The 21,766-nt window shown below is 41.0% G+C and overlaps 1 protein-coding gene across 4 annotated transcripts in view; it reads left to right on the forward strand.

Annotated features, from left to right (window-relative positions):
• Positions 1 to 21,766, forward strand: part of fam107b (family with sequence similarity 107 member B) — a 57,519-nt gene that overhangs the window by 27,860 nt on the left and 7,893 nt on the right. The window contains exons 1-2 of one of the 4 annotated variants that reach the window (XM_062061181.1): positions 10,612 to 10,781; positions 13,851 to 13,989. In XM_062061181.1, the coding sequence (XP_061917165.1) occupies positions 10,739 to 10,781; positions 13,851 to 13,989 (182 nt within the window). In that variant the 5' untranslated portion in view covers positions 10,612 to 10,738. Of the gene's footprint in view, positions 1 to 10,611; positions 10,782 to 13,817; positions 13,990 to 21,766 lie in introns of those variants that run through there. The other 3 variants (XM_062061180.1, XM_062061183.1, XM_062061182.1) reach the window with 3 other exon arrangements.

Here is a 21,766-nt window from a genome sequence, read left to right on the forward strand (position 1 = left end):
CAGTCCAACACAGTACACAATAACCAATTCTACTCATTCCAGTGAGTGACTAACAGTTGTAATGAAGAAAGGTTAGCATGTCTACATGCTCTGCTTCTTTTCTTGTTTACAATATTCCCAGCAGCTGAAAATAGGCGCTCAGAAGGGGTCGATCTGGCTGGAACTGAGAGCTAATTACCGGTAGCCTTCACCTCAAGCCAGGACTGCGAGTGAGCTGAGCTCCAGTTTATATTCCTAGAAGGTCAACGGGCTCATAGTGATGTTACTAGTAGTTGACTGGGAGGTGTTTATTATCATTTGGGGAGAGTCCGCTGCCCGATGCTCACCTGCTAAACACCTATCTGCTCCACGCTGAAGCGCTGACTACATGCGCTCTGAATACGCACTGCTGATTGGCTGATAACGCTTTGTATAACGCTTTGTGTGTACCAATCAGATGGTTGTGTGGGTGGGACAATGCTGCGTGCTGAGACAGAGGCAGCCGCAGAAGGAGCGAAGCAGCTTGTTAACACTTTAGCAGCTAAAGTTAGCTTTAGCTTAGAAACTCGTTTGGTACACCCCCGTACCGAACCGAAAGCTCCGTACCGAAACGGTTCAATACAAAACACGTACCGTTACACCCCTAGCAGATACAAATGACACATTCATGTTTTTGTGTAATGACAACGTATACTCGCGCGGACGATTGACTAGTTGATGGTTTTCTTTTCAAATGTTCGTTCATAGCCGTTGTGCTGCTATGATAGGCCATTTCCGCTCGACACAGTGTGCATACAACAACATTATTAGGCCGTGTATTGAAATACTCCCACACATTTGATCACTTTTGGCGTGATTTTTTCCCCCTCGCTCGCACAGTCTGCTTTGCGCTCCGCCATGACGGTAGTGTGACGTAAATATGCGACGCGTCGACGCACAAAAACGGCGTCGACGTATTTACGTAACCGATGACGTCGACTACGTCGACGCGTCGTTTCAGCCTTAATGTAGGACAACATGATGTCATCAGTTGCTTGTAAACCACACATGTCGTTTCATTGAAGTTATTGATTCATTCACTTGTTTCCTTAGAAACTGCCCCACATGCAAAGTGAAATATAATGCTTGTCTCTTCATTGATTGAACATTTCCTTTATTTTGTGAAATTAGTCAAGTGCCAGCCATGTGAATGACAAGGAAAGAGTGAAGTAAACAGTGGAAAGCACTCTTCAGCCAACTCCCCTTTCCACTTCCCGCTACCCTTGTGACTGTCTGACCCAGTTTTACTCCTTTCATATAACGTTACTCTCCTTTAATGCCTGAATGATTTTTATGTAGTATCCTGATTCTCCTGGATACGTCTCAGAGACTTGGGTCTTTTAGAGGCTCATTACATGTTTGTGTTCCCCTGTGCCCTGCCTATGATCGGAGGGTGTGTTCATTCCCAAGAGCACTGGACAAAAATGTTGTAATGGGATTCCTGGAAGAAATGTCAAGTGTTGGCCCAAAACAGTGCACTGGGAGAACACAACACCCCTATAGGTGTTGATATTGAAAATACACTCTACAGTGATGATCAGTCCTACAGTTATTTTGAGATAGGTTCCAACATGCCTGTGACCCTGAATGGAGTGGATTCACAGTACAAAAGCTTGCAAAAGTACTGTAAAACCTGAGAAACCGGTCATTGCGTTCTGTGGAACCCGAAGGATTGATCCAAACTCGCATGACTTTAAGATGATAAAGATCAGTCTTTTAACTAAAAAAGGAGAAAATACAACCGGGAAAAGTAAAAAGGGATATCCCAGGTTGATGCATAGTGGAGACATCATGTGGATATGTTCACCCTTGGTATCTAATACCATGAATGTATTATGGAACTACTGCTTCAGACTTAGAGAGTTGGGAATAGGACAGAGGTGCTTCAGCTGACCCACTACAGCCAAGTTGCATTCTGTGGTATATCTTGAAAATTGGTCTGAATGACGGTGGAACAAGGGTTGCAAAGGGGTGGAAAGTTTCCGTTAAATTTCCGGAAATTTATCACGGGAAGGTAAGCTCGGGAAGTTTGGAAATTTTGACCATTTTGTGATTATTCAAAGTTGGACACCGTCCATCTTATTCTGTAGAATAAGATGAGAAGCTTGTCAAACACTAATGCAATGCCACACACAGATATAGATAGTCAGCTAAACAATTGGAGTAGTCTTTAAAAATATTTGACTGATGGACAAAATAATAGAAATAGGCTGGATGAATAAATGAACAGTCAATCAGCATGCTAAATCAAACTATAAGCTACATTCTTGTATGACAACAGAATGGCTAGCAGAACAGAAGGCAGAGGAAACTACACCTTTTGATTTAGTATTTGCTAGTTGAACTTTACAGATCACAAAAAAGGTAAATTCGGATCGCTAACGTTGTTAGCATAAATGAATGGGATTTAACGTAGAGAAAATTAGCATCACGGCTAACGGAGAAATATTTTGGGTTCATTATGAGATAGTGGTGGTACATAAACCTAGCTAGCTAGAGATTTTGGCCCCAAAATAATTGAACAAGTACAGGAACAGCTAGCTAGCTTGAGTGGAAGTCTGCTGGAGTAGTCTACAGTCTTGCAGTAACAAGCAATTACACCTCTATTAAACTTAAATACCATAGATCAAATATATTTACCCCAGTAATATCATCAACACTTACCTGACTGGATGAAGTCCTTGGGCTCAAATACTAGTGTGGCCTCAATAGCCCTGCTGTAGTGTGTAGCATGCTGGGAATTATCTGGGCATGTGATGGAAGAATGCACTGCACATGTGATTGAGGAATGCACAGTGCAGGGTTGAAATTCAACTGAATTGGCATAAAATCAGGTTGTTTTAGCTAATAATCATGCTGCAAGATCTAGCATGTTGCATTCAATGTTTATTCCCATGAATTTCCCGTTAAATCCCATATATTACCGTTAATTCCCATGGAAAGTTACCAACTTTGAATATTCCCGGAATTTTGCAACCCTAAGTGGAACCTTTCAAAGTCAAAGGTTTTTTTTTTTACTCACAACGACGGCCAATAATCCCTGAGACCTGATCTGCTAAGCTTTTTGTGTCATAATCCAACACATTTTCGACTGCAATTGTTGCAAAAGGTGATGACTTTTTGGAGGTGAATTTATGTTATGCTGTTATGTAATTAAAGAAATGTAAAAAAATGTTAGGGTTTATTATGCGCATTAGCTTTGTGTGTTTCTAGCTATCCAATTTGCTATCATTAGCTAACATTGTGTGTGGCAAGACAACAGTGTTTTTGACAAGCCTAAACACCAAACAAATTCCTCGGACCGACCAGCAATTTTCATTTTATATAATTGGGTCGTTGTGAAAAACATTGACACTTCAAAAAAGACATATGTTCTGGTAAACCACTAATAGTAACATAAGCTAGCCGGTAGTGTTCTTGTTGTACTTTTTGGTTTAAAAAATGTAACTTTGGATAAGTTGCAAGCCGGGGTGTCGTGATCCGACATTGACATTGGTATCAGCCGATACTCAAGACTGCAATATGGTATCGGAACTGAAAACGGCCGTAAAATTAACACCTGTTTTTCCACTGAAATATTCACTAATAAATCACCAAAAATTATTCCCGGGCGTGGCCACTGCTGCTGCTCACTGTTCCCCTCATCTCCCAGGGGGTGATCAAGGGTGATGGATAAATGCAGAGAATAATTTCGCCACACCTAGAGTGTGTGTGACAATCATTGGTATTTTAACTTTAACTTTGACCAGAGAGTGTAATCAGTTTTCCAGGTAAATCTCCAAAAATGACTCCCGGGCGCGGCCACTGCCGCTGCTCCCTGCTCCCCTCACCTCCCAGGGGGTGAACAAGGGTGATGGGTCAATTGCAGAAAATCATTTCGCCACACCTAGAGTGTGTGTGACAATCATTGGCACTTTAACTTTAACTTTGACCAGAGAGTCTAATCAGTTTTCCAGGTAAATCACCAGAAATGACTCCCGGGCGCAGCCACTGCTGCTGCTCCCTGCTCCCCTCACCTCCCAGGGTGTGATCAAGGGTGATGGGTCAAATGCAGAGAATAATTTTGCCACACCTAGAGTGTGTGTGACAATAATTGGTATTTTAACTTTAACTTTGACCAGAGAGTCTAATCGGTTTTCCAGGTAAATCACCAGAAATGACTCCCGGGCGCAGCCACTGCTGCTGCTCCCTGCTCCCCTCACCTCCCAGGGTGTGATCAAGGGTGATGGGTCAAATGCAGAGAATAATTTTGCCACACTTAGAGTGTGTGTGACAATCATTGGCACTTTAACTTTAACTTTGACCAAAGAGTCTAATCCGTTTTCTAGGTAAATCACCAAAAATGACTCCCGGGCGCGGCCACTGCTGCTGCTCCCTGCTCCCCTCACTTCCCAGGGTGATGGGTCAAATGCAGAGAATAATTTCGCCACACCTAGAGTTAGTGTGACAATCATTGGTACTTTAACTTTGACCAGAGAGTCTGATCAGTTTTCCAGGTTTTTTATGTTCAACTATAGTTTGTTAGCGGACAAAAGAAACTCAATGAAGTATGAAATATGTTTTTGAAAATACCTGCGGCGTGACTTGGTTAGCGCTCTAAGGTGGACTTTCAACAAATGGTGTCTGTATCTGTTTAACTGGAAACAGAAACGAGGGTAAATACAATATTTAAAGCCCGCAGTGGAAAACGCAGGGCTCCAATTTGAGGTTGCAGGACCCCTTTGAACTCCCTATGTCACTTCCCCTCTCCCTGGGGCCACGCAGGAAGTCGGAGCACATGTGTTAAGCTAACGGACACTTCGACAACACTGCCAGTCTTTGAGTCCCTGCACCCCCCCGCTACTGGCATGAACAAAAACCACCTTTGATGTGCACAGCATGCGTGCCCCCGTTTACAGCCACAAGCTTATCTACACACATCCCTACTTACTAGCGTAGCACTCAGGAGATTTATCACCTTCCAACCTTGGCAATGGTGTCTTTTAGGATTTTTGTTTAGAATGTGTTTAGTTTTAAGAGATGCAATGACAAACTATGAGTAAGCATGCATGACATTGTTTAGTAAAAAGTCTCTTCTTGGAATTCAGTCATTTGGAAAAATGGTGCCTCAAAAGTACAACATAAGTTCATTTCAGTTTGCTTTGACTTTATGTGCTTTCAGTTTAAACCTGGACTTAGGGCTGGGCGACATGGCCTTTTATTAATATATCGATTTTTTTAGGCCATGTCATGATTCACCATATATATCTGGATATTTTGCCTTAGCCTTGAATGAACACTTGATGCATATAATCACAGCAGTATGATGATTCTATGTGTCTACATTAAAACATTCTTCTTCATACTGCATTAATATATGCTACTTTTAAACTTTCATGCAGAGAGGGAAATCACAACTAAAAGTGTATTTATTAAACAGTTATTAAGCAGTGGCACAAACATTCATGTCATTTCAATACAGAAAGTGCAAGATTGTCAGAGACATTTTAAAACGAGCTATTAGTGCACTTTGGTGCATGATGTCACTAAGATGACATATCAAAACAACACTAAATTAAAGTGCACTTTTTGTACAGAACGCCACTACAATAGTTTAAAACAAATAAAGTGCACTTTTGTCACACAAGACAGTGTTTCCCATAAACTGCCAAGATACCTGTGGCGGTGGGGGCGTGGCTATGGGCGTGGTCACCATGACATCATCGAGTAATTTGCATAATTTACAACAATGATATGATTTTCTGTAAAAAGGCTCAAAAAATGTATCCTTACTAATTAATAATAACAGTTTTGTTTTAAACGTCCATCCATCCATCAATTTCACAATATAATTACAGCACTTTATGTACATATTTATATACAGATTTGAACAATAAGTTATTCACTGAAATATATTTATTAATTGTGGTTCTTACAAAAAATATATATCTTATAAAATATAAAAGCTAAAATGTCTCTTAAAGCTCTGCCCCTTTAATTAGTGCATACTAAATAATTTAACTTTAGCCTACTACTACAACCATATTATTTACCAGCAACATAAAGTGAAACAGAGGCAGAGGTGTCCTGCCACAGTCAGTAACAAATAAACAGAAAACAGTAGTGGTCAAATACAAATAAGGCAACAAGAGAAGTATCCTACACTTCTCTTTTGTAAAGTAAATCTGAACAGCCTATATGGGCATCTACATCAACTATATGATTTGCCTGAGAAGCTGGACAGGACAAAAAAAAAAAATATATATATATATATATATATATATATATATATATATATATATATATATATATATATATATATATATATATATATATATATATATATATATATATATATATATATATTTTTTTTTTTTTTTTTTATTGTGGCGGACGTAATTTTTTTGTGGCGGGCCGCCACAAATAAATGAATGTGTGGGAAACACTGCAAGATATTTCAATAAGTGTCAAATAAAAATGAGCTGCATAATAGGAAATCAAATAGTGTATGTCCTTCACTATGTGGTAGGTTCCTGCGGACGTTATCTCCTTCTGTTGTTGACTAGTTTTTTCATACGGTGTTGATCTGGAAATGGTTGCTTGGGCATTTTGTGGGTGTGGCACCGAACGGAGATGTTGACATGCGGAGTTTCAGCTTATTTTTACACCTGTGTGACAATGAAGAAAAATGAAATGGCCGAGGCTTATGAAAATGACTTTACCTGTGTAGATACGAGAATGTTAGAGGCCATACAAATAACCGCAAAGGAAATTTTTAAGCACATTTCTAAAGATTGTGTTCCATCTTAGAGGTCCTACTGCATAATGTGTGAAAATTGCCTATGTCGTTGACCGCGTGACAACATGCACTGGACCCAGGGTGGACCACTCATCTGTGCATCAGTTGGGGACGTCTCTGTGCTGCTGACCTGTCTCCACTCAAGATGATCTCCTGCTGGCCCCACTATGGACTGGACTGTCACACTTATGTTAGATCCACTATGGACTGCACTCTCACACTATTATGTTAGATCCACTATGGACTGGACTCTCACACTATTATGTTAGATCCACCAATGACTGGACTCTCACTATTATGTTACATCCACTATGGACTGGACTCTCACCATTATGTTAGATCCACTATGGACTGGACTCTCACTATTCTGTTAGATCCACTATGGACTGGACTCTCACTATTATGTTACTGGACTCTCACTATTATGTTAGATCCGCTATGGACTGGACTCTTACTATTATGTTAGATCCACTATGGACTGGACTCTCACACTATTATGTAAGCTCCACTACAGACTGGACTCTCACACTATTATGTTAGATCCACTATGGACTGGACTCTCACTATTATGTTAGATCCATTATGGACTGGACTCTCACACTATTATGTTAGATCCGCTATGGACTGGACTCTTACTATTATGTTAGATCCACTATGGACTGGACTCTCACTATTATGTTAGATCCACTATGGACTGGACTCTCACTATTATGTTCGATCCGCTATGGACTGGACTCTCACTATTATGTTAGATCCGCTATGGACTGGACTCTTACTATTATGTTAGATCCACTATGGACTGGACTCTCACACTATTATGTTAGATCCACTATAGACTGGACTCTCACTATTATGTTAGATCCACTATGGACTGGACTCTCACTATTATGTTAGATCCACTATGGACTGGACTTTCACTATTATGTTAGATCCACTATGGACTGGACTCTCACACTATTATGTTAGATCCACTATGGACAGGACTCTCTCACTATTATGTTAGATCCACTATGGACTGGACTCTCACAATATTATGTTAGATCCACTATGGACTGGACTCTCACAATATTATGTTAGATCCACTATGGACTGGACTCTCACAATATTATGTTAGATCCACTATGGACTGGACTCTCACTACTATGTTACATCCACTATGGACTGGACTCTCACAATATTATGCTAGATCCACTATGGACTGGACTCTCACAATGGTATGCTAGATCCACTCGACATCCATTGCACCAGTCGCCCAGGGAGAGGGGGTACCCACATCTGCGGTCCCCTCCAAGGTTTCTCATCGTCATCCCATTGGGTTGAGTTTTTCCTTGCCCTGATGTGGGATCTGAGCCCAGGATGTTGTTGTGGCTTGTGCAGCCCTTTGAAACTCTCGTGATTTAGGGCTATATAAGTAAACATTGATTGATTGATTGATTGAGATCTTCAGCCAATGCATCTGCAGTTGTTTCGGGCCTGATATAAATGTGTTTTTGACGTGTGCAAAGTGTTCCTAACCAGCCATCAGAGGGTATTAAGCACGACATTGTGGCTGCATATGCTCATCAAGCACCCTTTTGTGTATAATGTCTCCAGTGTACAGCATGTTTAACACAGGCAGCTTTGTTATGTAATAGACATGATTGCATCCTGCCCATGCAAGGATGTCGACCTCTAGTGGCGCTTTGGTTGCACTGCAGCAGCACGCCTTGTTTTGATTTGAAGGAAGCCGGACCAGCCCCCAGGGAGGTTGTATACTGGATGTTTAGTGTAAACAACACATGGGATTGGTCAGCTTCACACTGTTTTTCTCCCTATAGAAATAAGCTGTTTGTATGTGTTCAATGCACGCTATGTTAAAAAAGAAGTTGTTTTGCACAACAAAAGAAGAAATGCGAAACATTAAAAAAAACATAAGTGAATAGACTGCCTGTGAGTAGACTTTGTGCTTTTTCGTTTCTAAGATTCTTGCATATAGAAAACATATATATACATATATATTTTTTCTTTTTTCAATTCTGTTTATTAAGAGGACTGCTGCAACTACAAAACCCAAAACCAGTGAAGTTGTCACGTTGTGTAAACCGTAAATAAAAACAGAATACAACGATTTGCAAATCCTTTTCAACCTGTTTTCTTTTTTGGATGTCAAACTAATTGTAAGTTCTGTTTGCTTATTTGATTAGTTCTGACGGCATTATATCTGGCATTGTTGGTAGCGTGAAGAAGACGTGGCTAAAATAAATGTCTGTGAGCAAAACGAAGGACATGAGCCTTGATTAAGACCTCGGAGGGAGCAACAATAGTCATTGAATTCTTCCACAACTATGTGCTGCCATTGGAATTATTTTCTAAGTATTTGTGCACAACCTAAATTGGATCCATTGCATAGTGGAAAAGTGTTCTGTGGTCTGACCAGTCCACATTTCAAATTGTTTTTGGAAACTGTGGACGTGGTGTCTTCTGGACCAAAGAGGAAAAGAACCATCCGGACTGTTCTAGCGTCAAAGTGTAAAAGCCAGCATGTGTGATGGTATGGGGGTGTATTAGTGCCCAAGACATGGGTAACTTACACATCTGTGAAGGCGCCATTAATGCTGAAAGGTACATACAGCTTTTGGAGCAACATATGTTGCCATCCAAGCAACGTTATCATGGATGCCCCTGCTTATTTCAGTTACAACAGTGTGGCTTCATAGCAGAAGAGTGCGGGTACTAGACTGGCCTGCCTGTAGTCCAGACCTGTCTCCCATTGAAAATGTGTGGCGCATTATGAAGCCTAAAATAGCACAAGGGAGACCCCCGGACTGTTGAACAACTTAAGCTGTACATCAAGCAAGAATGGGAAAGAATTCCACCTGAAAAGCTTAAAAAATGTGTCTCCTCAGTTCCCAAATGTTTACAGAGTGTTGTTAAAAGGAAAGGCCATGTAACACAGTGGTAAAAATGCCTCTGTGACAACTTTATTGCAATGTGTTGCTGCCAATAAATTCTAAGTTAATGATTATTTGCAAAAAAAAAAAAAGTTTCTCAGTGTGAACATGAAATATCTTGTCTTTGCAGTCTATTCAATTGAATATAAGTTGAAAAGGATTTGCAAATCATTGTATTCTGTTTTTATTTACATTTACACAACGTGCCAACGTCACTGCTTTTGGGTTTTGTACATTCATTGAGGTGAACTGAATTAACCGTTGATTAAGAGAACTGCTGTATTTAGACTGTGTTGATGCAAGTTGTGACAAACAGGAGAACAGGAAGTGAGCATATATGTTTTAGTAAATACTACAAATGGGAAAATGGGTAGGATTAAATAGGCTGTGCTTTGTCCTACTTTTTTTCGGACACGTAGCAAAGAGAAATGACAATATCATGGGATGTATTATATTGCAAGTGTAGACGTGTTCGGAATAAAGCAACCCACCAACATATTTGAAAGAAGTTGCCTCAAAATGTGTAAAATATTATAATGGTATTTCAAAAAGGACGCATATTAAACATGAGTGAGATGATATGGATGGAGGAGGAGCAGCATAGAGAGAGAGAGTGTGTGTGTGTGTGTGTGTGTGTGTGTGTGTGTGTGTGTGTGTGTGTGTGTGTGTGTGTGTGTGTGTGTGTGTGTGTGTGTGTGTGTGTGTGTGTGTGTGTGTGTGTGTGTGTGTGTGTGTGTGTGTGTGTGTGTGTGTGTGTGTGTGTGTGTGTGTGTGTGTGTGTGTGTGTGTGTGTGTGTGTGTGTGTGTGTGTGTGTGTGTGTGTGTGTGTGTGTGTGTGTGTGTGTGTGTGTGTGTGTGTAAGTGAAGCTATAAAAGACTTCTAACCAGCTCGGCTTGGTAGCAGACATCTGTGCAGGACAAAGCAGATCTCCTTTGCAACTCTCTGATAAGAAAGAACAAGAACTAGTTTTCCACAGCTTATTCCTTGATCAATCAAAGCCAAATAGAAGCCATGGCAACAATGTTCAGGTACCCGGTCTTTCCCCATCTGCAGGGTGAGTTTCCGACATTATTTCAAACCACTTTTCAGCTGTTTTGGTGGTATGACTTATTGTTGTTGTTGTCTTTTCTTTAACCTTTAACTGTTTTAGTGACGTATTGTTCAGTGGGTCGTGTTTCTCATTCAGCCGTCTTTCTGTCATCATCTTTTAATGTCTTGAAGCTGGCAGAAAAAGTTGTTTAAACCCACTTATTTATAAGACTGAAAGCCTAAGTCAGGTATTTCTGCATACAATAGCTGAGTGTGGCTATAAATGAAATGCTATAAAACATGTCTAGAATATGTTGTGTTCTGTCTCCATGACAGCGTTGTACAGGATTATTGATTGATGGCAACCTTTGAAATCATTTCGTTATTATGCAAATTTGCAGCAAAAGAGACCAAATAAATGTTGCTTTCATTGTTTTGCATGTGGCTTTTTTGTTTTTTCTCAACCATTTTTTTTTCCTTCCATGTGGGGACAATTACGTAACGAGTCCATCCACCACTAAAGTGGCTGTTCAGAATCTTTTGAACACGATCCAGAGGATGACTTCATTAAAAAATTGTAGAGGGAGTAAACAGTGTTATTATGTATTTTACAATGTACTGCTTTTATATTTCCTGTATCTTATATTATTACTTTAAACTGTTTTATCTTTTAATTTTTTATTCTGTAAAGCGTCTTTGAGTGCTCTGAAAAGCGCTATACTAAATAAAATGTATTATTATTATTATTAACATTCACTGGCACCCAGGTGGCCTAAAGCAGTGTTTTTCAACCTTTTTTGAGCCAAGGCACATTTCCTGCGTTGAAAAAATGCGGAGGCACACCACCAGCAGAAATCACTAAAAAACGAAACTCAGTTGACAGTAAAAAAGTCGTTGTTGCAATTGTTGGATATGACTATAAAGCATAACCAAGCATGCATCACTATAGCTCTTGTCTCAAAGTAGGTGTACTGTCACCACCTGTCACATCACACCCTGACTTATTTGGACTTTTTTGCTGTTTTCCTGTGTAGTGTTTTATTTCTTGTCTTGCGCTCCTATTTTAGTGGCTTTTCCTCTTTTTTTGGTATTTTCCTGTAGCAGTTTCATGTCTTCCTTTGAGCGATATTTCCCGCATCTACTTTGTTTTTAGCAATCCAGAATATTTCAGTTGTTTTTATCCTTCTTTGTGGGGACATTGTTGATTGTCATGTCGTGTTCGGATGTACTTTGTGGACGCCGTCTTTGCTCCACAGTAAGTCTTTGCTGTCGTCCAGCATTCTGTTTTTGTTTACTTTGTAGCCAGTTCAGTTTTAGTTTCCTTCTGCATAGCCTTCCCTAAGCTTCAAAGCCTTTTCTTAGGGGCACTCACCTTTTGTTTATTTTTGGTTTAAGCATCAGATACCTTTTTACCTGCACCCTGCCTCCCGCTGTTTCCAACATCTACAAAGCAATTAGCTACCGGCTGCCACCTACTGATATGGAAGAGTATTACACTGTTACTCTGCCGAGCTCTAGACAGCACCGACACTCAACAACAACATATCATTTGCAGACTATAATTACTGGTTTGCAAAAAATATTTTTAACCCAAATAGGTGAAATTACATAATCTCCCACGGCACACCAGACTGTATGTCACGGCACACTAGTGTGTGCCAGTAAACACTGGCCTAAAGAGGTCTGCTTTGCTTATTTGGAGAGGCAACATGACAGCGTTGTACAGTATTATTGAGTGATGTCAGCCTTTGAAATTATTTCGTTATGCAAATTTGTTGCAAAAGAGACCAAGTAAATGTTGTTTTCGTTGTTTTGCATGTGGCTTTTTTCCTCTTCCGAGTCCATCCACCACTAATGTGGCCGTTCAGAATCTTTGAACACAATCCAGAGGATGACTTCATTAAAAAATTGTAGAGGGAGTAGTAGGGGTGTAACTGTACGTTTATTTGTACTGAACCGTTTCGGTACGTGGGTTCCAGTTCGGTTCAGAGGTGTACCGAACGAGTTTCCACACGGACATATTAAGTAGCGTAACGCACGTTGTGTAAACAATGCACACCGAGGCACAACACACGGCATGCTAGCAGCTAACGGGCTACGATAGACCTCTTTTCACCGGACATGTCCTCTTTTGTCAGGGCGGAGTTTCTTAAATGCCTCAAATGTCCGGCATTTTGAGTTAGGGTTGCGTGTATTTTCAATGTACGTCCAGGGTTAAGAAGGGGTTAAAAACAAAACAAATTGTGCGCGCAGCAGCATTGGTGAGGGAGGGGCAGAGACAGAGAGAGAGAGAGAGTTATGATAAACGCGCATGCGTCGCCAGGCTCTGCTTTTTATCCATGGATTTATCACATTTAATTTGTTATTATCTATAGCAGGGGTGTCAAAAGTGTGCCCCGTAGGCCATTTGCGGCCCACAGCTAATGTTTTAAAGGCCCACGGCACATTCTAAAAGTACTATTAAAATAAACAAACATAACAAAAGTGAAATACAAAAGGTTAAATGTAATTTAGAAAAAGTTGCAATGTTGACTAATAAAACAAAGCTGTTTTTTTTCTTTTCAAACTGTCATTGCTCAAAACATAATATTGAATCAAAATCAATGTTATTATGAATTATTGACCTATCCAAGGTTCCCATTACTTCACATCAAATATTACACTAAGAAAAAATATTTTGGGTGGAAGATTTTGCAAATTTGGTAAATAAATAACCCAAAAATGATATTTTGTTGTTTTTTTACTGTACCGAAAATGAACCGAACCGTGACCTCTAAACCGAGGTACGTACCGAACCGAAATTGTTGTGTACCGTTACACCCCTAGGGGGTAAACATTCACTGGCCTAAAGAGGTCTGCTTCGCTTATTTGGAGAGGCAACATGACAGCACAGTTATAAAAACGTTGTATGACAGTGAGCGTCATCACCCGCCTCTTCTTTATCGCTTTGGCAAGTCTACCTAATAAAGGGAGTCGTCCGGAACAAAGTGTTCTCATATTTCTGTTCCCTTTCATATATAAAACGTGCGTTTAAAAGTGTTTGGTGTCTTGTCTGGTTCAGATTCGCGTGACCCTGGTCTGTCGCTGTCACCAGGGAGGAGTGTCATGGCTGAGCCAGACTATCTGGAGGGAGACTGCGGCGAGCTTATCAAACCAAAGAAGTTGATCAACCCGGTCAAGAACTCCCGAAACCACCAGGACCTGCACCGGGAGCTGCTCATGAACCAGAAAAGGTATGTCAAATGTGCACTTTGTCACATCTTGGAATGCCTGTTAAAGAGTCCATTTGTTAGGATGTGGGTTTAAAGTAGAATGCAATAAAAAAATGTAATAATATTTCAGAATTATTGCCTGGGAGGTGAGTCTCTTATCATTGCACAACTGACTCCACAGGGACTTTATTGTTGCTTCAGCCATATTGTACTGAGTAGCCAGGACAGAGTGTCTTGTGTGTACATTCTGTGAAATAACTTCCTTTTCTGAAGTGGTACCATGTAGAAAAGAGTTAACACTCGGATCAGGAGTATCCAAAGTGCGACCCCCGCAGCTTGTTTTTTACTGGCCGCCACGCATTTCACAGACAACATAAACACGTCCTGGATTAGAACATTACTAAAAAAAACTAAGCTAAACTGAAAACTAAAATGGTAGTGTCCTAACTGTACAGGCTCTTTGAAGTGTGTACATGAAACATGTTTATTATTGCAATTTAGTCCTTAAATAAAATAGTGAACATACTAGACAACTTGTCTTTTAGTAGTAAGTAAACAAACAAAGACTCCTAATTAGTCTGCTGACATATGCAGTAACATATTGTGTCATTTATACACCTATTATTTTGTACACATTATGAGGGACAAACTGTAAACATTTATTAATCTACTTGTTCATTTCCTGTTAATATCTGCTTATTTTCTGTTTTAACATGTTCTATCTATTATTAAAATGTAATAATCACTTATTCTTCTGTTCTTTGATACTTGACATTAGTTTGGGATGATACCACACATTTAGGTATCGATCCGATACCAAGTAGTTACAGGATCTTACATTGGTCATATTCAAAGTCCTCATGTGTCCAGGGACGTATTTACTGAGTTTATAAACATAATATACATTTTTAAAAAAGGAAAAAATATTTTTTGACGATAAAAAATATCAATGTAATCATAGCGACTAGATACACTATTGTACTTGGTATCATTACAGTGGATGTCAGGTGTAGATCCACCCATGGAACTTTTTTTACATTCAGGCGCGCTAGCTTTTGTTAGCGGTGACACCGGTGAGCTATTGTATCATCCTACGGTATGTAGTGAAGCATGTTTAGCTATTCCTCGTCCTCCAGTGATAATGATACTTGTAAGAAACATACTTTATTTAAAGTTACACTACCGTTCAAAAGTTTGGGGTCACCCAAACAATTTTGTGGAATAGCCTTCATTTCTAAGAACAAGAATAGACTGTCGAGTTTCAGATGAAAGTTCTCTTTTTCTGGCCATTTTGAGCGTTTAATTGACCCCACAAATGTGATGCTCCAGAAACTATATCTGCTCAAAGGAAGGTCAGTTTTGTAGCTTCTGTAACAAGCTAAACTGTTTTCAGATGTGTGAACATGATTGCACAAGGGTTTTCTAATCATCAATTAGCCTTCTGAGCCAATGAGCAAACACATTGTACCATTAGAACACTGGAGTGATAGTTGCTGGAAATGGGCCTCTATACACCTATGTAGATATTGCACCAAAAACCAGACATTTTCAGCTAGAATAGTCATTTACCACATTAGCAATGTATAGAGTGTATTTCTTTAAAGTTAAGACTAGTTTAAAGTTATCTTCATTGAAAAGTACAGTGCTTTTCCCTAAAAAATAAGGACATTTCAATGTGACCCCAAACTTTTGAACGGTAGTGTAAGTTAAAGTTAAAGTTCCAATGATAGTCACACACACACTAGGTGTGGTGAAATGTGTCCTCTGCATTTGACCCATCCCCTTGATCACCCCAAGGGAGGTGAGGGGAGCAGTGGGCAGCAGCGGTGGCCACGCCCGGGAATCATTTTTGGTGATTTAACCCCCAATTCCAAACCTTGATGCTGAGTGCCAAGCCGGGAGGTAATGGGTCCCATTTTTATAGTCTATGGTATGACTCGGCTGGGGTTTGAACTCACAACCTACCCATCTCAGGGCGGACACTCTAACCACCAGGCCACCGAGTAGGTACTGTAAAAATGGATTATTAATCTACTTGTTCATTTCCTGTTAACATCTGGTTATTTTCTGTTTTAACATGTTCTATTTGTCGCCGTGGAGGCCAGGATTAGTGATTTAGAAGTAGCTAAAGCACTGGGGATGGATGTTATCTGCTAGCTAGCTAGCCATGTCTTAAAGCACCTCTTCCTGAGGGCGTTTCAGTGTTATAACTTCACCTTTATCTTTAGTTTTAAGGCCAAAATGCGTCCATTCTCCCTTTTCTGTCTACACACTGTGTCTGCTTGTAAGTACTCTGTGATTGTGCGCTGCCGAACATGCTCCTCTGCTCGTAAAACCATCAATGTCATGACGTGAATATGCACCGTCATGCCCGTTTAAAAAAAAAATATATATATATAGTATAACACTGTTTTTGTTTCATTAGTACCGCGATACTATACCAGTACCGGTATACCATACAACCCTACAAGAGGGTTAGACTGACATTAAATGGAGAAATGCTATAATGAAAGGCTAAGATAAGATACTATACAACATCCCACAATGGGGAAATGATGTGGTGCAGAGCAGATTGAAAAAAGTCCACCAAAAATGAGGTGAAAACAAGAAGAAAACGTTAAAGAACACCACGGAGCTGCTGCAACCAGCTGCCACTTCAGCCAAATGCTGAGATAGGCTCCAGCAACCCCCCACCCCCGAACGGGACAAGCGGTAGAAAATGGATGGATGAATGATTGACCTACAATGCATTGATTTTAGCATATTTGATGTAGTAAATGTGTCAGTATATTCTTCCACCTTTTTGTATTCTGCCCTCGTTGGGAAAACTCTGGACACCCCTGCCTTAGATACTCACTGATCAGAGGTCCAACCTGACTTTAGAGGCACATATTCCAGACCATTTCAGTCAAATTCCACAGAATTTTTAAAGCATGTGAAATAATGGCCTTCCCGGTAAGGTCTATTCAGGTGTACTGGAGAGGAGGCTACGCCGGATAGGCCAACCTCGGATTTAGGAGGAACAGTGTGGTTTTCGTCCTGGTCGTGGAACTGTGGACCGGCTCTATACTCTCGGCAGGGTCCTTGAGGGTGCATGGGAGTTTGCCCAACCAGTCTACATGCGCTTTGTGGACTTGGAGAAGGCATTCGACCGTGTTCCTCGGGAAGTCCTGTGGGGAGTGCTCAGATAGTATGGGGTATCGGACTGTCTGATTGTGGCGGTCCGCTCCCTGTAGGATCAGTGTCAGAGCTTGGTCCGCATTGCCGGCAGTAAGTCGGACACGTTTCCAGGGAGGGTTGGACTCCACCAAGGCTGCCCTTTGTCACCCATTCTGTTCATAACTTTTATGGACAGACTTTCTAGGCGTTGAGGGGATCCGGTTTAGTGGCTGCAGGAATAGGTCTTTGCTTTTTGCAGATGATGTGGTCCTGATGGCTTCATCTGGCCAGGATCTTCAGCTCTCACTGGATCGGTTCGCAGCCGAGTGTGAAGCGACTGGGATGGGAATCAGCGCCTCCAAGTCCGAGTCCATGGTTCTACCCCGGAAAAGGGTGGAGTGCCATCTCCGGGTTGGGGAGGAGATCTTGCCCCAAGTGGAGGAGTTCAAGTACCTCGGAGTCTTGTTCACGAGTGAGGGAAAAGTGGATCGTTAGATCGACAGGCGGATCGGTGCGGCGTCTTCAGTAATGCGGACGATGTATCGATCCGTTGTGGTGAAGAAGGAGCTGAGCCGGAAGGCAAAGCTCTCAATTTACCGGTCGATCTACGTTCCCTTCCTCACCTACGGTCATGAGCTTTGGGTTTTGACCGAAAGGACAAGATCACGGGTACAAGCGGCCGAAATGAGTTTCCTCCGCCGGGTGGCGGGTCTCTCCCTTAGAGATAGGGTGAGAAGCTCTGCCATCCGGGAGGAGCTCAAAGTAAAGCCGCTGCTCCTCCACATGGAGAGGAGCCAGATGAGGTGGTTCGGGCATCTGATCAGGATGCCACCCGAACACCTTTTTGGGCAAGTCCGGCCGGTAGGAGGCCACGGGGAAGACCCAGTACACGACGGGAAGACTATGTCTCCCGGCTGGCCTGGGAACGCCTCGGGATCCCCCGGGAAGAGCTGGACGAAGTGGCTGGGGAGAGGGAAGTCTGGGCTTCCCTGCTTAGGCTGCTGCCCCCGCGACCCGACCTCGGATAAGCGGAAGAAGATGGCTGAATGGAAGTAATGGAGAGGCAGTACAGATGGCGGGCTCCATGGAGTGTGACCTCCACGGATGGAGGCGGAGTTAATGCAATATTAGACGTCCTTTTTAGGATGCTGTTGCCCTCTACAGGAGGGGTGGGGGGGTCCTGTTAGGTGACTTCCGTGTGGCATATACCAATGCCAGCGGCAGTATTATGTAAACCATGAATCTTGCATGGCAGCGGTTACATAAAAGCCTCATGTCCATTAATGTGTCACAAATGCGTTATGCAAAAGTGGCAAGAGATCAGCGGCGAAGAGCCCAGCAGGTCATGTGGTCAGCGCAGCATCACCACCGCACTGTGGACTCATGGAATAGCGCTGCGGCATCTTTGTGTCCCAACTATAAATAACCCCCCGGCAGCTGTTACATCACAGCCGCCGTGTTGGTAAACAGGTCGAAGAGAGAGGTGGCGCTCCGGAGATGGGAGGAGAGGATGCAGAGGTCAGGGCGGTGGAGATGATGCAATGGTGCCTTTTTTCCAATGGAAGAACAAGAGTGTCCATGGCATTTATTGGCAATCTGAACGTGAGGAATATAGCAGGTTCACCAGTGGTTTTTGATTGGGCGTTTGCTTGGCGGATTAGTCACACTGATGAGAGCGGTGGGGGTGGGGGTGGGTGGAGGCCAGGATGGATGGATGGTTGCATGAAAAGGCAAAAACGTGTTATATAATCAAGATTACAAAACAGTCACAGCTGAGGGCCTTTCTCTGCCTCTGCACACACACACACACACACACACACTCTATGAGCAATTTAGTCAAGACTGGTGGAGAACTCGATGGTTTTGTTTTTGAACAAGGATTCCTCCCAGTGTGTCGGAATCAAAGGTGGGTAGAGTAGCCAGAAATTGTACTCAAGTAAAGACGAGTACTGTTACTTTAGAGATTTATTACTCAAGTAAAGGTAAGGAGTAGTCACCCAAATATTTACTTGAGTAGAAGTAAAAAGTATGTTGTGAAAAAACTACTCAAGTACTGAGTAACCTGTTTGTTTAATGATGACGGCAACAAATAATGCACAAAAACATAAAAATAGCAATGAGCAAATTCAGAGCCAGGAATATCTCTTAAGCAACTAAAACAATAATGTATATTTTATGGAAATATTCAGTTGTCTTTTTTTTTTTTTTTTTTAAATAATAAATTCCCATCATCAACATTAAAATATACACAGAACTTTCCTCCAGAAAGTCTTATCTTTGTCCATGTGATGTCAGATGAAACAAAAATGGAGCTGTTTGGCCACAATACCCAGCAATATGTTTGGAGGAGAAAAGGTGAGGCCTTTAATCCCAGGAACACCATTCCTACCGTCAAGTCAAGCATGGTGGTGGTAGTATTATGCTCTGTTTTGCTGCCAATGGAACTGGTGCTTTACAGAGAGTAAATGGGACAATGAAAAAGGAGGATTACCAGGACAAGCTAAAATCATCAGCCCGGAGGTTGGGTCTTGGGCGCAGTTGGGTGTTCCAACAGGACAATGACCCCAAACACACCTCAAAAGTGGTAAAGGAATGGCTAAATCAGGCTAGAATGAAGGTTTTAGAATGGCTTCCCAAAGTCCTGACTTAAACGTGTGGACAATGCTGAAGAAACAAGTCCGTGTCAGAAAACCAACAAATTTAGCTGAACTGCACCAATTTTGTCAAGAGGAGTGGTCAAAAATTCAAGCAGAAGCTTGTGGATGGCTACCAAAAGCGCCTTATTGCAGTAAAACTTGCCAAGGGACATGTAAGCAAATATTAACATTGCTGTATGTATACTTTTGACCCAGTCACATTTTCAGTAGACCCATAATAAATTCATAAAAGAAGCAAACTTCATGAATGTTTTTTGTGACCAACAAGTATGTGCTCCAATCACTCTATCACAAAAAAATAAGAGTTGTAGAAATGATTGGAAACTCAAGACAGCCATGACATGATGTTCTTTACAAGTGTATGTACACTTTTGACCACGACTGTCTGTGTATATATATTTACACTACCGTTCAAAAGTTTGGGGTCACATTGAAATGTCCTTATTATTGAAGGAAAAGCATTGTACTTTTCAATGAAGATAACTTTAAACTAGTCTTAACTTTAAAGAAATACACTCTATACATTGCTAATGTGGTAAATGACTATTCTAGCTGCAAATGTCTGGTTTTTGGTGCAATATCTACATAGGTGTATAGAGGCCCATTTCCAGCAACTATCACTCCAGTGTTCTAATGGTACAATGTGTTTGCTCATTGGCTCAGAAGGCTAATTGATGATTAGAAAACCCTTGTGCAATCATGTTCACACATCTGAAAACAGTTTAGCTCGTTACAGAAGCTACAAAACTGACCTACCTTTGAGCAGATCGAGTTTCTGGAGCATCACATTTGTGGGGTCAATTAAACGCTCAAAATGGCCAGAAAAAGAGAACTTTCATCTGAAACTCGACAGTCTATTCTTGTTCTTAGAAATGAAGGCTATTCCACAAAATTGTTTGGGTGACCCCAACACACATATACATATAGATATAACTTACATTCATAAACGAGTCATCGGAGCAAAAGAATATGACTCAAAGTTTCGATTTCATTGATTCATCTTTGCTTTGTCCTTAAATAAAATAGTGAACATACTAGACAACTTGTCTTTTAGTAGTAAGTAAACAAACAAAGACTCCTAATTAGTCTGCTGACGTATGCAGTAACATATTGTGTCATTTATACACAAAACTCTCCTGAAGGAATCAATAAAGTACTATCTATCTATCTACCTATTATTACCTAATCTTTGTTTGTTTACTTACTACTAAAAGACAAGTTGTCTAGTGTGTTGGTAAATATATATACAGTGGAAGGTTTTGTTAAGAAACCATTCTGAGCCTTATCTTATTTAGTTTTTATTTGATATATGTTGACCACATGAACCCTGGCAATGGACCCTGTGTGTATATGTATGTTATTGTTATGCTTAGCATTCATGACTGATCAGCCTAGTGGTGGCTCACATCCATCACACACACAGCTATTTCTATTTTGGGGCAGACTTAGTGTTAAAAGGATAAAGACATTGTTTACAAATTTGGTAAATAAATAACCAAAAAAATGTATATTTTATTGTTTTCTTACTGTACCGATAATGAAACGAACCGTGACCTCTAAACCGAGGTACGTACCGAACCGAAATTATTGTGTACCGTTACACCCTTAATCCTCAACATTTGAAAATGTGTTAAATCAGGACAAACCTAGAAAAATAATGCATACAAATATATATATTCAGCACTTGGACCAGCAGTGAAAATCCAGACGTTGTATTTATTGTTAAAGCCTTCAGTTTGTCTCACGAGATCCCATCCAACACGCTCACTTCTTTGGCATGGAAGTAACATCACGATGCAGAAGAACTCCCGCGGCTTCTCGGAACATTGTGAGCACAGTTATGTAATCGTCACCATTGGGTAATACATTTAATTAAAGCCTCCTGCTGTTACATTATTGTAAGATTGATGGAGGTTTCTGCCTGAAGGTAGCCTCACATCACTTCTGCATTTCTTCAACTTGTCTTTGTTTGGGGCTTTAGT

The sequence above is a fragment of the Entelurus aequoreus genome, linkage group LG10 (genome assembly GCF_033978785.1).
Source record: "Entelurus aequoreus isolate RoL-2023_Sb linkage group LG10, RoL_Eaeq_v1.1, whole genome shotgun sequence".
Taxonomy (NCBI): domain Eukaryota; kingdom Metazoa; phylum Chordata; class Actinopteri; order Syngnathiformes; family Syngnathidae; genus Entelurus; species Entelurus aequoreus.